The 15,844-nt window shown below is 44.3% G+C and overlaps 1 protein-coding gene across 1 annotated transcript in view; it reads right to left on the bottom strand.

Annotated features, from left to right (window-relative positions):
• Positions 1 to 15,487, bottom strand: part of ANTXR1 (ANTXR cell adhesion molecule 1) — a 255,318-nt gene extending 239,831 nt beyond the window's left edge. The window contains exon 1 of the mRNA XM_027555677.1: positions 14,983 to 15,487. Coding sequence (XP_027411478.1) covers positions 14,983 to 15,134 — 152 coding nt within the window. The 5' untranslated portion in view covers positions 15,135 to 15,487. The remainder of the gene's footprint in view (positions 1 to 14,982) is intronic.
• Positions 15,488 to 15,844: the final 357 nt, after the last annotated feature.

Here is a 15,844-nt window from a genome sequence, read left to right as displayed (position 1 = left end):
TCCAGCTTGCCATATGTTGGGCTTTTGGACCTGATGTCTACTCCAAGTTCACACTGCTGTATCTGACCTCATTCCTGATCCCTACTGCATCCACATAATCAAAGACAGGACTGCCATTTCCCTGGAGGCCCAGGATATGTGGGAAGGACTCAGCAATGCTGGAGGGAGTCACTGTCATGAAGATGCCCGGTGTTCGTGCGCTCTCTCTTTTGTGGCTTCTTTTCCCCTCGACTGTCCCGCACAGATGCCTCTGGGTGATACTGATGCCGCAGGGTAGCAGGGCTCCGTGGAGGTGGCCTCTGTTCTTCTGATGTCACAGTCTTTCCTTCAGACTCACTTCCAGATTTGGGATTGTTCTTGAGGCTCCTCCAGAACCCTCCTCTACATGTTTTTCTAACTTGGCAACAGGACTGAAAGCAGACCCGGCTGGACCTCCTGCAAACTCAGCTCACCTGCTTTGTTCCTAGTGGAATTTCTTACGAGGGTGTTGGAGGTCAGTGTGGCTGTCCTCCACGCAGGTGGCGGACACGCAGGCGTCCTGCATGGACCTGACGCAGGCTTCCCCGGATGCCTTCTGAAGACTTTCAGGGGATGAAACAGTTTTAGATGATGGTCGGGAAGGCAGTAAGAAGCTAACTGTCTGTGTTCAGCTTCTTTTTCAGAAGTCATCAACAAACTTTCTTTCCTTTCTCATCTCAAACTAAGCCCCTGAGTTCATTCAACCTTAATTTCTGCATTTATGAGGTCCTGAAGCAACACTTCCAAAAGTCACCAATGCCTTCAGCATAGGACCTTTCTCGGTTCTTTCTTGCTGGATATATTTGTAGTATATATAAATAAAAAAGATATGTATTGATGCAGCAAAATGATTTTTGAATGCATGGTAGGTCCTTTAGAATCCAGAAGATTAATTACAGAACAACATGCACTAAGTACTTACTAGGCAGCAGGTATTGTGCTGAGCACTTTACATTCATTGCCATTTAATTATGTGGTGGTTTAGTCCCTCAGTCATATCTGACACTTTTGATGCCCAATGGACCGTAGCCCGCCAGGCTCCTCTGTTCATGGGATTTCCCAAACAAGAATACTGGAGTGGGTTGCTATTTCCTTCTCCAGGTGTTCTTCCTGACCCAGAGATCAAACCCGTGTCTCCTGCATTGCAGGTGGATTCGTTACCAACTGAGCCACCAGAGAAGCCATTTAATAATAGCTAGCACTTAATGAGCACTTCCTGTGTGTGGGCAGCATTCTGCTCTGAGCACAACCCTATGTGATAATACTATTAGGTCCCTTTTCACAGATGAGGAAACCTAGTTCACAAAGAGAATAAGTAACTCATTCAAGGGCACACTAGTGAGTGGTAGGGTTGGGATAAGGACCCTAGAGTCCATGCTCTTAGTCCAAACACTACTCTCCTCCAGTCTTTCCAGTGTTTAAGCCTGTACTCCTAACACCTGTGCAACACTGCCTCCCCATGGAGGGAGGAAGCATACGATTACAATTCGTAGTGTTAGGCTGCTAAGTTAGCGAGAAGTACTGCAGAAGTTCCACACATTTTTATGAGAATTTGGGAATGGGGATGCCAGGGCAAGGTTAAAATTGGTGTACTTGAGTGGAATCAGAAGTGCCAAACTGATTGCCCATTTTAATGGAATAAGGTGTATCAGAGGATTCACCTGTTGGGCCTTCAATCCTCTTGTGTTCCTTTGATAGTGTCTTTTATGACAGTCAATAATCAGGATGACCATATAATTTAAAATCCAAACTGAAACACTTTCAAGAGTAAACTAGGAAGCCACTAATAATTATACTGGGACAAGCACAGGCGAGGAATGAACTGGAATGTACCATCCATTTACTTATGGTTAGATTATGGCTATCCAATGGCATTTTGTACTTCCTTTGACCTTATATTGCTTATTATTGTGACTGGAGTGTAGTTGAGTTAGGATATTTCTTTTTTGTAAATTTTCTATATAGTTTCCATAAACTTGATATTTGCATTATCTTTTATGGTGGCTCAGATGGTAAAGAATCTGCCTGCAATGTGTGAGACCCAGGTTCAAATCCCTGGGCTGGGAAGATCCCCTGGAGAAGGGCATGGCAACCCACTCCAGTATTCTTGCCTGGAGAATTTCATAGACAGAGGAGTCTGGTGGGCTACAGTCCATGGAGTCGCAAAGAATAGGACACAACTGAGTTCCCTTGGACTGCAAGGAGATCCAACCAGTCCATTCTGAAGGAGATCAGCCCTGGGATTTCTTTGGAAGGGCTGATGCTAAAGCTGAAACTCCAGTACTTTGGCCACCTCATGCAAAGAGTTGACTCATTGGAAAAGACTCTGATGCTGGGAGGGATTGGGGGCAGGAGGAGAAGGGGACGACAGAGGATGAGATGGCTGGATGGCATCACTGACTCGATGGACGTGAGTCTGAGTGAACTCTGGGAGTTGGTGATGGACAGGGAGGCCTGGCATGCTGCGATTCATGGGGTCGCAAAGAGTCGGACACGACTGAGCAACTGAACTGAACTGAGTGACTAACACAACATTTTATGTAAATAATGATGGTTAAGATTCTGATCATAATCCTTTTGCCAAAAGGTGTTGGTGAAGTCCTGTTCTAGGTGATTCCTACAGGAATGAGCTGTATATGGTTAAGCAGCAGGGTATGAGGAAAAGAAGATAAGGCCACTGAATGAGACCTCAGAGGACACACACCAAGGGTTATTCTTCTCCATGCCTTGATAATGGACCCCTCTGCTGCTTACTATGTGATATGAGCTGTTACAGGGTTGAGAGACTCTGAATAAAGAACAAATGTAGAATGAAGATGATATGTAAAGAGATGACTGTTCTCAATTTTTCTGTACCACTGTGAGCCCACAGCTAGTGACGGGAAGGGAAGAAATGCCAGTATCATCTCAAAAGTTATGAGGGTATCACCTATACAAAGATGGAAATGGTGATGAGGTCACTAAAGCTAAAGGCAAGAAAGAGCATGGGGTTAGTTCAGGGAACTGCACACCAACAGTTTTGTTGGAAATTGTAAGGGTGTTGGGTGTGGTAAGAGATGAAACTAAGGGCAACACATAGTAATCAGAGCAAAAAAGCTCTAGAATCCCTTGCTAAGGAGTTCACATTTTATACTGAAAGAACTTGGGGAGTATTTAGAAGTTGAAGGAGTGGGGGAGATGAAAAGATCAACTTGGTACCAATGTCAAGACTATAGAGTAGTGTGTACATGCTCAGGTGTGTTGACTCTTAGGAACTTCATGAACTGTAATCTGCCAGGCTCCCCTGTCCACAGAATTTTCTGGGTAAGAATATTGGAATGAGTTGACATTTCCTACTCCAGGGAATCTTCCTGACCCAGGGATCCAATCCATGTCTCCTACATCTCCTGCATTGTCAGGCGGATTCTTACCACTGAGCCACCTGCAAAGCCCCAGGGGTAAAGGTTAAAAAAAAAGAGGAGGTAAAGAGACCAATTTAGAGAACATTTCCATGAACTGGGTGGGAAATGGCCTGAACTAAGGTAATGATAGGGCTTCACTGGTGGCCCAGATGGTAAAGAATCCGCCTGCAATGCAGGAGACCTGGGTTCAATCCCTGGGTTGGGAAGACCCCTGGAGGAGGGCATGGCAACTGACTCCAGTATTCTGGCCTGAAGAATCCCCATGGATAGAGCAACCTGGCATGCTACAGTTCATGGGGTTGCAAAGAGTTGGACACGACTGAGCAACTAAGCACAGTACAGCAAGGAGATGACAAAGCAGAGATGTGGGAGCAGACACTGCCAGGCTTTGGCGTATAAGAGGATTCATCCCAGCCTTTTGGCTTACGTGGTTAGATCTATGGGTGATGCTGCCCCCAAGACTAGGAACGGAGATGATGATTTTAGGGGGAAAACATCTAGTTCGTCATCCCTCCACTGAAATTCTCTCTCTCCTGGCCTCAGTGGTAACAGTTCTTAGCTGTTTCTCTTCTAACTGTTCTGGTGAATTCTTCTCACCTCTAGTTAATGGAGTTTCTTCTTTGGCCCAGACATTCCTTTTGGCAATTCCTCGAGGTTGGACCCTGGCCATCTTCCTCATTAAATACCACCTCTCCTTGACATTTTTTAACCCTGATATTATCTTGATATTATCTCCATATTATTTATTATCATATCCATATTTTCATCTACTACTCTTGGGCTGACAACTCTCAAGTCTTTTTTTTTTTCCCCAGTTACAGGGTATAAATCCAACTGCCTACTCAATACCTTCACCCAAATGTCCTACGTGTTCAGACTCCACATGTCCACACCAAACTCCTCTTTTCTTCTGAAACCTACTCCTTCCCCTCATAGCTCTTTCTTCTCACTCACTCACAGCCAACTGCTCATCAAGTCCTGGTACTCCACCCTACAAAGTCACTCAATTTCATTTGTTCTTTTTTTCCCATTTCCCCCAACATAATTCCGTAACCTACTGTTGATATGAAAAATCCTGCTCTTCCCAGATTCTTTTTCTGTCACCCTCACTGTCATGCTTACATCACAAAGAGTATGTGTCATTTCACCTTCTTGTGTTGCTCCTTGGGCACTGATGTTTTTTTCTTTACTTTGTCACCTGGCAAAACCCTGCCTGAGGTTCAAGTCCTGGATCCGGTTACCTTCTCTAGAAAATCTCCTAAACCTCTCTAATCTCAATCAAAATTCATTATTTCACCAACTCTGTTTCCCTAGCCCTTTGTCTCTTCTGCTAAACTGTGAAATCCTTTAGAGCCAGGAACATGTCATAGGCATTTTGTAATCTGATACATTTAGCAAAGTTTGATAAATACTGAATGGAACTGATGTACTCCTTACCCTAGACAGGAAGTCCAATTTATAATCTAAGGAGATGTCTTTTGTTAGAGGAACACATCCATTTCCTCTAGGGGTAATTACCACCATTACCACCACCAGCATCACTGTCATCACCACGACCACCACCACGACTGCTACATCATCAATAATACTATAATCATTATCACCTCTACCATCATCATCAATACCATCATCACCATCACCACCACCAATACCATCATCAGTAATACCACCACCAATACCATCATCACCACCACCACCATCACATCATCAATAATACCATTATCTTGATCACACTACCATCACCATCAATACCATCACTGTCACCATCACCACCACCATCACATCATCACTATCACCACTGCAATCACCATCAATACCATCTTCACCATCACTGTCGCCCCCTCTACCATCATCCCCATCACCACTGCAATCGCCATCAACACCATCTTCACCATCACTGTCGCCCCCTCCACCATCATCCCCATCACCACCACTGTACTGTCACCACCATCACCACCACCATTATCATCATCTAGGACACTCACATACCAAATGCTTCATTAAGGGTTTTAATTGAATATTATTTAATCTTCAGGATACTTCTGTGAGGCAGTAGTTTTAATACCTGTTTTATTAATGAGAAGACTGAGGTTCGGAAAGGCTAAAAAATTTGTTCAAGTCATACAACTTAGTAAAAGGTTGAGGTGGTATCTAAAGCCAGAAATGCCTGATTCCAAAGTCAGCTTTCTTAACCTCTGTGATTAGTCCAGTTCATGCCCCTGAGGAACTGGGGTATGTTTCCTGCCTGGAATCTTGACAGAAAGGGAACAAAGGATTGTCCTAGAAAACACTACGGCCTCCATGTGTATGCACACACGCAGGACCTGCCAACACAGCAGGGCAAAGCATGGCTTATTTGTGACCTTGGCTCTTCCTTCGCTATATCATGTTGAGCCTTCCATACCACCATCTAAAGTAAGAACTCTGCTTGGCATTCAGTTATCAGGTGTCTGCTTCCTTAGCCACATCCGCATGAGAGAGGAACAAGGCCATCACTATAGGACAGCTTTTCTGGTCTTTCTGTTCACTCTCATGATTTATTGTGGGAGGGAAAGAACCACATCACAATCACTTGGGAAATTTTCCAAAAGATACAAGCCTGCCCTTGACCCTTAAGGTTCTGATCTGGTCCCTAGTTGAGAACCACTGGTTGAGCACATTCATTTCCAAGGTCAGCAGTTTCCACTGGCCCTCTGGTTCCTCCTGTAGATAAATGCTCTTCCTCATCAGATGTAGTCCTACGATGCCTAAAATCAGTATCACTGGCATGCCTTGCTCTACCTGCTTTCTTTCAGTCAGGAGTTCTCAACCAGGGTGGTACCACCTCAAGGAAGGCATTTAGGGATATATGTAGAGGTATTTATTTATTGAGTGTCACAATGACTAGAAGCTCACGGCATTTACAAAGGAATGATCAGAAATGCTAAGCATCCTACAGTCCCTCTCAGTGAAGAACTGTCCACTGAAAATGGCAATGACACCTTCACTGAGAAACACATTTGGTTGGAACCCAGATACTCTTGATTCAAGGTCGGAATTAGCCTCTGCAACACACAGCATCCTCTGAGCCTGGCTGCCTCAGTGTTCCAGGGGCTGCTCTCCCCTGGTGTACAGGGGTGCCAAGTCGCTTCCGTTGCAGCCAACACTCTGCGACCCTACGGACTGTAGCCCACAGACTATTCTGTCCATGGGATTCTCCAGGCAAGAATGCTAGAGTCAGTTGCCTTATCTCTTCCAGGGGATAGTCCTGACCCAGGGATCGAACCCTTGTCTCAGGCATCTCCTGTATTGGTAGATGGGTTCTTTACCACCAGCATCACCTGGGCATCCCGCTCTCCCCTCACAGCTTTTCAAATTCCCTCATAGTCCACAAACTATGAACAAAGGGATTCTGAGCTTCTGAATACATTCATGTAATACTTAGCTATCAGGGAAACATGTCTCATCTTCATTTCTACTTTCTATTTAGTCTAATTTAATCCCGTGCCCACTGCACTGAATTTTTCATGTAAAGAATGGGAGCAATGGGCAAGGAAGGAAAAGAACAAGAGGCCATCACTGCCACACAGGCGGATTTGAACTGTCGTGTCTGACTGTAATTCCAGGTTGATGAACATATCTAAGACATGGATCAACACTGACCCTGGACCAGAAGTCTTATCCTTATATCCTCTCCCAGGGACTACTCCTTTCTTGCTTACTCAGGCAAAAGTAGTGTATAGTTAAAGGTTTATAGTAAAGACTTTTCATGCCCACCCATATCTGGCTTTCCTCTCCCTTTAGAAAAACAGGAGGATGGTATTTTTCCACACCCTATTTGTTGGTTTGGTGGTGATGGCAGTGGGCCTTCCAGGTGGCTCAGTGGGTAAAGAATCCACCTGCAATGCAGGAGATGCAGGAGACATGGGTTTGATCCTTGGACTGGGAAGATCCCCTGGAGGAGGGCATGGCAACCCACTCCAGTATTTTTGCCTGGAGAATCCCATGGACAGAGGAGCCTGGTGCACCATGGTCCACAGGGTCCCAAAAAGTAGGACACGACTGAAGCTACTTGGCACGCACACCTGCGTGTGTGGTGATGGTAGTGGTAGTATTGATGGTGCGATGGTGGTGGTGATGTTGAGTAGTCACGTGACTAGTTCTGACCAGTGGGTTGTGAGTGAAGGATGCATGTCATTTCACATGTCTACAGAGTTGAATTTCCCTTTCCCATCAGATTCAATCTGGACAAATCATTAATTTATTGGCAGTGCTCCAGCCAGAGACTCTCCAGCATTTCCTTCCTTTGCAGCAATGATGGTAAAAGCCAGTACTGAGGAATTTGCACCAGTCTAGCTTCCAGGATAGCACCCTGAGCAGAGCCCCTGTTGCCCCTCACCAGATGTGTAGCAGAGACAGAAATTACAAAGATTTATACCTTTGCTGTTTTGTGTCACTGTGATTTGGGGGATTTTTTGTTACCATGGCATACCATAAACTGCACTGACTGAGTCAATGTTCTCCTGCATGCTTAGATTCTTTTCATCTCTGTGCATAGATCGTGAGTCAGAGATGCCTGGATTTGAGGCTGATTTCACCACTTACAATGACCTTGGCTAACCTTGCTAAACCTCAGTTTCCTCATGTGTCAAATAGTGATCATGGCCTTATGTGGTTATAAAGGAGATAACTAAATGGGATCATACAGGCAAAATGTTTACACAATGCGTGGCAGGTAACATGGACTCAGTACACTTACTTATTTCTTCTCCTTTTTGATCTAAAATTGACTTTACCTGCGTGCATGGTAAGTCACTTTATTCGTGTCCAACTCTTTGCGAGCCTATGGACCGTAGCCCGCCAGACTCCTCTGTCCATGGGGATTCTCCAGGCAAAAATACTGCAGTGGGTTGCCATTCCCTTCTCTGGGGGAATCTTCCTAACCAGGGATCGAACCTGTGTCTCTTATGTCTCCTGCGTTGGCAGACATGTTCTTTACCACTAGCACCACCCGGGAAGCCCAACCTAACCTGCCCCCCGCCCCAAATCCTCATTAGAGCCTTTAGCTTTGCCTGCCTGGAGTCCTTCTAATGTCCTCCTACCTAAAAAGCAAATAGCTTTGGACTGCTTGCTGTTTTCTTCCATTCCTTGCAGCCTCCAGGACAGGACAGTGTTGACAACAGGTATTGTCACCTGTACTTTTACTGGAGCACACACCTGTGATCAGACTTGAGAACAAATCTATGCCAAATGAATGAAAGAATCAGCTCTTCCAGATGGAAGAAATCTAATCACTATTTTCAGTACAAACGTGGTATGTCTGGGAAACACATCAGGAAATAGCCAAATACCCACTTGGTCTTTTGTTGCCCAGTAATCACTGCAAGAGGCAAAATACAGTCTCTGGACATCATATCAAAAATAGACACATGTTCTAAATTCAGTTCAGTCGCTCAGTTGTGTCCAACTCTTTGCGACCCCATGAACCACAGCACACCAGGCCTCCCTGTCCATCACCAACTCCAGGAGTCCACCCAAACCCATGTCCATTGAGTCAGTGATGCCATCCAACCATCTCACCCTCTGTCATCCCCTTCTTCTCCTGCCCTCAATCTTTCCCAACATCAGGGTCTTTTCAAATGAGTCAGGTTTTCGCATCAGGTGGCCAAAATGTTGGAGTTTCAGCTTCAACATCAGTCCTTCCAATCAACACCCAGGCCTGATTTCCTTTAGGATGGGCAAATCCTATTTGCATTTGTGTGACAGCCAAGTCTCACTAAGGGATGCCAGAGTTTGCTCCTGGACTGTTGGGAGTCCTACAGGATTTGAAGATAATTGCAGGTTATCTCAGGATGGGTGCCTTCCTCCAGCACTCCTGGATTCTATTCTCAGCTTGACACTGAGTTTTACCAGGTCTCCACAGATAGAGGTAATTACTTGGCAGGCCCAGACAGAAGCACAGAATAAAACAAAAGAGTTCTGCCCTATTTATTTTGAACCATAAGCCAAACCTTCCAATTTGCAAGCAGTTCTACCAACTGTTACCTGACCTGATAAGACCTCTCCAAAACTACAATTCTTTCAATTAAGGAAGAATAATGAAAAACCATCAAATCCATCTTGATATCAAAAAGAAGACATTCCAAGGCCCTGAAAAGCTTTTTTCCCTGATGCTTCTCAGAATTATTACTGTATCATTTTCAAGGTACCTTCTAATGAACTCTGTCTTCCTTATTCAGAGTCAAGTTTGCATTTTCATTACTGGAAGTCTTCTTCCAAAGCACTTCTGAAAACAAGCTACATCTGTGAGTTTTAACATGTCTACAGAGTTGAATTTCCCCTTTCCACTGGATTAAATGTGAACAAATTATTAATTTATCAGATCTTTAAGGGCATTATAATCAGAGGTCCTTAGAGTCCTGCTACCCATCAGGTAATCCCCAGACCTCTGGAACATCTCCATGGGCTGCAGAGGGTTGGAGACCCGAAACTTTCAATCAATTTAGAACTGCTTTAACAGCAGAGCAGTAGCTCCTCAATTAAGTAACCTTAGTTGCCTTATGCACCATCATTTCCTGAAACTCTGATGCAGGGATTTTTAATTCCTGGAATCTACCCAGTCGTATTGCCATGTGCTTCTCATTATGACCCAACTGCACAGGGCAATGATGAGTGGAAAGAGCTGGGCTGAGAGTCAGGAGCAGACAGCATCCCAGCTTTGTCATTATCTAATCCTAGGTCCTTCCACAGGTCACTTAATCCAGTGGGTTGACCAAGGTTGAACAGTTTTCTCATCAGTAAATTAGACACTAGTGCGTTTGCCCTAGCAACCAAGCAAGGTTTTCTCTGGGGCACTTGTGAGATGGTGTAAGTTTTAGGAGACTTTCGTTTTGACTCTAAAGATTTCTTTTGTAAGTTAGTAGCTGGGAATCCAGAACATGGTGTGGTTCCCAGTCTAATGTTATAAAAATCCATTTAATGACTGTGTCTCTGAAGTGTAACACATAGGAAGGGTTCTACAGAGCATCACCACATGTGACCACCCAATTTTGGATGCTGGGGTTGGACTTGCATGAGTGGCAAGACAGGGTCCCTTTGTATGGGGAAAAGAGGAAGAGAAAATTGGTGCTGAACAGAAAAGACGTCGTGGAGGGAGGAGCTGGGGAGTTCTAATGGGGAAGGAGCCCACACAGTGAGCCTGTAGAGGGTCTTTGCAAATGTAAGGATTTGTTGGGTGACAGGCTGTGGCTTTAGGAAACCCTGTAGGTCAACTATTCAAGGCTTACTGCCATCCTCCAGCTCACTATCTCCTCCACTTCTCCTGCCCCACCCCACTCAACCATTCTATTTTTGAAATCTGTAGGGCACACATGAATATAGCCAGCACTTCCCCAGACTCACGATGGAGAGTCCATTTTTTCCACTTAAGTGACTAACAGCTCTCTATAAAACAGACCAATATGTGATATATAAATATCTAGTGTAATAACAGAAGAGCCCTGCAAGAGAGGAAAGGTCCACGCATGTCCATGGGTTGGCCAACTGGGTGCACTAATCTTAGAGGGCCCTCTGGGAGATTTAAGGTGGCTAGCTGCTCCTTGACTGTTTTCCTCTGGATAAAGTCCTTCCAAATCTGACTTTTCAAATCCCTGATTGAATTCCCAGCAGTCTACTTTTCCTGACTGTAACCAGAAAAGCATGCTTGAATGAACATAAAATTCCATCATATAAAGCCTTGTGAAGCCCAGTCCATCAGCTCCGTGGCCAAAGCCGCTAATAATGCCCTATTGTGTTACTGTGGTAGTCTAGGTTATCATTATGAAGTCTTTGCTTCTGGTTGAGAAAACATGACGTTCCATTAAATGTATAATCTGGGTTTCTTCCAAGCCAGAGGTGCATTCTGCTTAAAGCTGAAATGAGCTGAGGTTTAATGTCACAGAAAAGAAGAGAACCATTCGCTGGGAAAAAAGGGAGTTGAGGGGTGGGGAGAAGAATGGTGAATCTACTGCCTTGTGAGCCACTGGTTTCAGCCTCTACAGTGTCTTGTCCGCCAGAGGATCTGAGAAGCCCAAGGAAAAAAAACTCATCAGCACTCTTTCCCTTTGCAAGCTGTAGTGGTTGGGTGCTGGACAGCACTTTCTGGGGAGGTACTTTCTAGGACAAAAGACCATGTCTTTAGGGACCAGCTGGGGGACTGTTTGCTATCACTGGCTTGTGGCCCATACCCCAGCTTTGGGTTCCACAATCCCATAAATCAGCTCGAATCGAGATGGCAAACTGGAATTGCATACGCTTATCATACCAAGTTCTAGCAACTTTCTCATTCAGCACAAAAATGTCCCTCTCTTCAAGCAATAAGACAACTAAAAGAAGTCAGAGGAGTCCACCTCCATGTAAAGGTAGGTACCTGTAAAGGTCTCCCCACCATTTTTTTCCCAGAGCATTTTTGGGTCCTCAACATTGCCAAGGACCCTATGGTGTATTTAGAAATGTACTCCAGGATTAGACATGAAAGCAAATCCTCTATAACTGTGAGGGGCTTGGAGTTCAGCACTCTGGTTAAGAGAGTCCCCTCACACTTGAAGTGACTTTTTAAAAACTCAAAATAACTTATTTTTGTTGAATATGAAAGTACTATACATTCATTGTAGAAAAATTTGAAGATTCAGAAAAGTGTAAAAAAAGAATTTTAAAATTCTACTTTCTACAGACAAATACTATTACATATTGGGTAAATAAAGACACATGTGTTTAGCATTTTTTACAAAGGTAGAAACATAGCGTATAATGTTTGGTAATTGTATTTTCCCTTAAGAGTATATTATGTGCACTGTGTTTCTCCTAAAAATATCTTACATGCATGTATAACATGTGTACTCAATATCATGTATATACCACGTCTAACTTATTAAAGCCTCTGTTGTTGTACATTCAGATAATTTTCAGCTTCATTATCATAAACAGCACAGCCACGAACATATAGGCACTCTTTTCTGACTGTCTTGGAGTTTTCCTTTGATACATGTTGCCATGCTATCTTCTTGTCTATGCTATTCAAAATAATAGACACATATGGCTACTGAAATTTATATTAAACTTAAATAAAATAGAAAGTTCATTTCCTCAGTCCCACTGGACACATTTCAGGAGTCCATACCCACATATGGCTAGTGGCTACCGTACTGGAAAGCACAAAAAGAGAGTATTTCCATCATCACAGAAAGTTTTACTGGAGAGCACAGACCTAGAGAGACCAAACCAAATGTATATTTTCCTTATAAGATATGACAACGGCCCTCATTCCCACAAGTTAGCCAATGCTGAATATTACAATTCTTTAAAAATCTTTGCCAACGTAATAAATATTACATCTTGTTTGATTTTCCCATTTCTTTGCTAGGGAACTTGAACTTTTTTGTTTATTACCTTTCATAATTTTTTGTGATTTATTCATATAGTAAGCCTGTTTTCTACTGAGATGATCTTTTAAAAACTGCTTATTACATTTTAAGGTTACTCTATAGAGGCGAATTTATGTTGCAAAAGTTTTTGTAACTTGTTATCTTTTATTTGTGGCATTTTTTTCGCTTATAGACATGTCAGATTTTAATATATTTAAATATTTTTGCAGTTTTCTTTATTGTTGCTACTGTTTTTAAAGCTCCAAAGTTAAGATTACAGTAATACTCATTAAGTTTTCTTCTAATTCTTTCAATACTTCATTTTTCAATTAAATGTTTAACATTAAAATCTTTAATTCTCTTGGAATTTATCTTGGTGGTGGTGGGGGGGGTAAAGAGTAAATCTAAACTTCTTCTTTTCCTATGGACCAACCATTTGTTCAAGAACCATTTTTTAAAAAGCCATCCTGTGTTTTATTAATTTGCCTCACAGTACATTTTAATATTTGGAGATATAAGTATTCATTATTCTTTTTCCAAAATGTTTTAGCTCTTAATACTTGTTTTTTTTTTTTCTCTAAGATAAACCTAGAATCATTTTGCTAAATTCCTCTCACCAACAAAATTCTTTCAGAACTCTGATTTTAAAGTTTAATTCAATCTATAAGGTAATTTGGAAAGAGTTTGATAAATCTGCAATGTGGAGTTGTTCCATTCCAGGACATGGTGATTCTGTCCATTTTCAAGCTTCCTGTATGTTCTTCTGAACTGGCTTTAAAAAAAAAAAAAAAGGCAAAATGATGGGCATCTGTGTTTTCAGATGGTCTGAATCTGTGAGCTGGTGATCCCAGCCGCTAGAAGTAACAAAAGAAATTCCATTTCTTAGCACTGGAGTATATTTTCAGTATCCACCTTCTCATAAATCTGCAGGAAAGAGATCTCCCTTTTCATCCAAAGAATCTGGAGTTCAAAACAGCCTTTACGGAAAAAAACCAAACTCCAGGGGCAACTGCAAAGCACATTTGGTGTCTAGCTGGCCAGCTTGCTTTGCAGGACTCTTTTTCCAACTCGCAAATACTTTCCAGTCTGTGAAACTCATGTCCCCTCCACTGTACCAGCAAGCGTCCCGTCCTGGCAGCGGGGCGCTCACACGACGCTAGTGAGCACTGATCTTCGCTGAGGGGCTTTTTATTGTTAAAGCTGCTTTTTAGTTGATAGCAGGCAACTTCCTTGAATGACTGTGGCTTGGCAAGTCTACGGGAGATTGGGCAGAGTTCAGTTCTCCCTTGAACAGTCCTGAAGCCTCATCCATTTTTGCAAGAAAACCAGGGCTCCTGCACTTCCCTGGTAGCCCACCAGTCAAATCGCCAAGAACTTGACTTCGCCTGCATCGGGGTTTCTCAAGCCCAGAGGGAGGAGAAATATACCCGCAGGGGACTTTTGGCAATGTCTGGAGACATTATTGTCTGTCACCACGGAGAGACTAGTGGGGGTTGGGGAGTGGGGTGGGGGACTTTATGGAGCGGGTAGTACCAGCATCTACAGGGTAGCGGCCAGGGATGCTCAACATTCTACAACTCACAAAACATCCTACAACTCACAAGACGTCCCCACAACAAAGAACTCCCTAGCCTCAAACTTAGTGAAGTGGAGAAATTCGCCTTATATTTCCACGAAGTGCCCAGTCTGCCTACATTCTATGATGAGGAACCAGGGAAAAGGAATATGTAGGGCAGCGTTTTTAAACAAGAGACGATTGGCTTTTAAAAGCCCACGCCGCTTACTTTAGACGTGCCTGAACGTTGTTCTACCTCTCCTAAGTCAGCTTTTCTCACCAAGGATTCTAAAGCAAATGGAAAAGGTTCACAGAGAGGTAGTAGGTCAACAGCATCTTTACACTCCCATCCTCAAACTCAGGCGCCTCGGTCGCCGGAAAGCAAGGCAGAGAAGAAGCTGTCTGGAGAACAAGCAGCGACGCCTGCCCGTCCTGCTCCTGCAGCCGGGAAGGATGGGGACGCGCGCTCGGTCCACAAAGGCGCAGAGCTGGGGCCAGCGCCACCTCCCGCGGCCCCTCTGGGTCCCTGGAGATGCGCGCCTGTCCCAAAGCCACCCTGCCAAGGAGCCCAGCCCGGGTAGAAAGCATCATCAGCTTAGCCTAGGGTGGAACAACTCACGGCACTTACTTGTCCAGAATGAAGTACAGGTCAAATCCCCCGTAGCAGGCTGGACCCCCTTCCTCCCTGCGTCCCCCTTGCCCGGCGCAGATGAGCACAAAAGTGGCCAAAGAGAGACACTTGAAGCCAATGCCCAGGGCTTTCTGCTCCACGGTGGCCATGACCTGCAGCCCAAGGGAGAGGGTATGGTCCTCTCCTCCCCACGCTCCTCGAACTCGCCAGGACCCTCAGGGGCGCGCCATCCGAGGGGCCCTCCTCTCGGGCCCTTTATTCCCCCTCGCTCTCCCGAAAAACTCCCCGGAAGCAATTGTCTGGAGGAGTTCAAGGTTTTCCTTCTGGTTTCCGCTACGATTCTGTTTCTAGGTTTCGGGTTTCAAGAATCCCAATACTGTAGTCCGCTTTTTTTTAAAGGGGCTGCTCCTGACTCGGGCCGGCGGGCCGCTCGGGAGGCAGCGCTGAGGTTTTGCAATTGAAGCAGTTCCGTCCTGACGGTTCTTTGTCCCAGATTTTAAATATTTTGGGGTGGGTTTTCAAATTGTTCTTGGTTGGGGGAGTGCTTACTCTTTTCTCCCTCCTTTCAACCCCCCCGCCCCTTTCATATTTTGATGAGGAAAGAAAGTTCAAAGGGTGCCACCTTGTGGCCAAGGACGGCGAAAGCACTCTTGCGCGTTCTAGGGAGCCTGGCTGTGCACGTTTCTTATTCCTTCTTTTTTCTCACGCATCTTTTCTTTCATTCTCCATTTTTAGTTCTTCCTCACTCGCTAGCCTTTTTATCCTTGTTCTTTCTTTTCCTGTTCTACGTCCGCTGATAAGGTCCATGTAAGCAATTGGTGAGAACTTACTCCAAGCACCACGGCTCTGACCCCAGGCT

This window comes from Bos indicus x Bos taurus, chromosome 11 (genome assembly GCF_003369695.1).
Source record: "Bos indicus x Bos taurus breed Angus x Brahman F1 hybrid chromosome 11, Bos_hybrid_MaternalHap_v2.0, whole genome shotgun sequence".
Lineage (NCBI taxonomy): Eukaryota > Metazoa > Chordata > Mammalia > Artiodactyla > Bovidae > Bos > Bos indicus x Bos taurus.
This window is presented reverse-complemented; position numbering and strand designations above follow the sequence as displayed.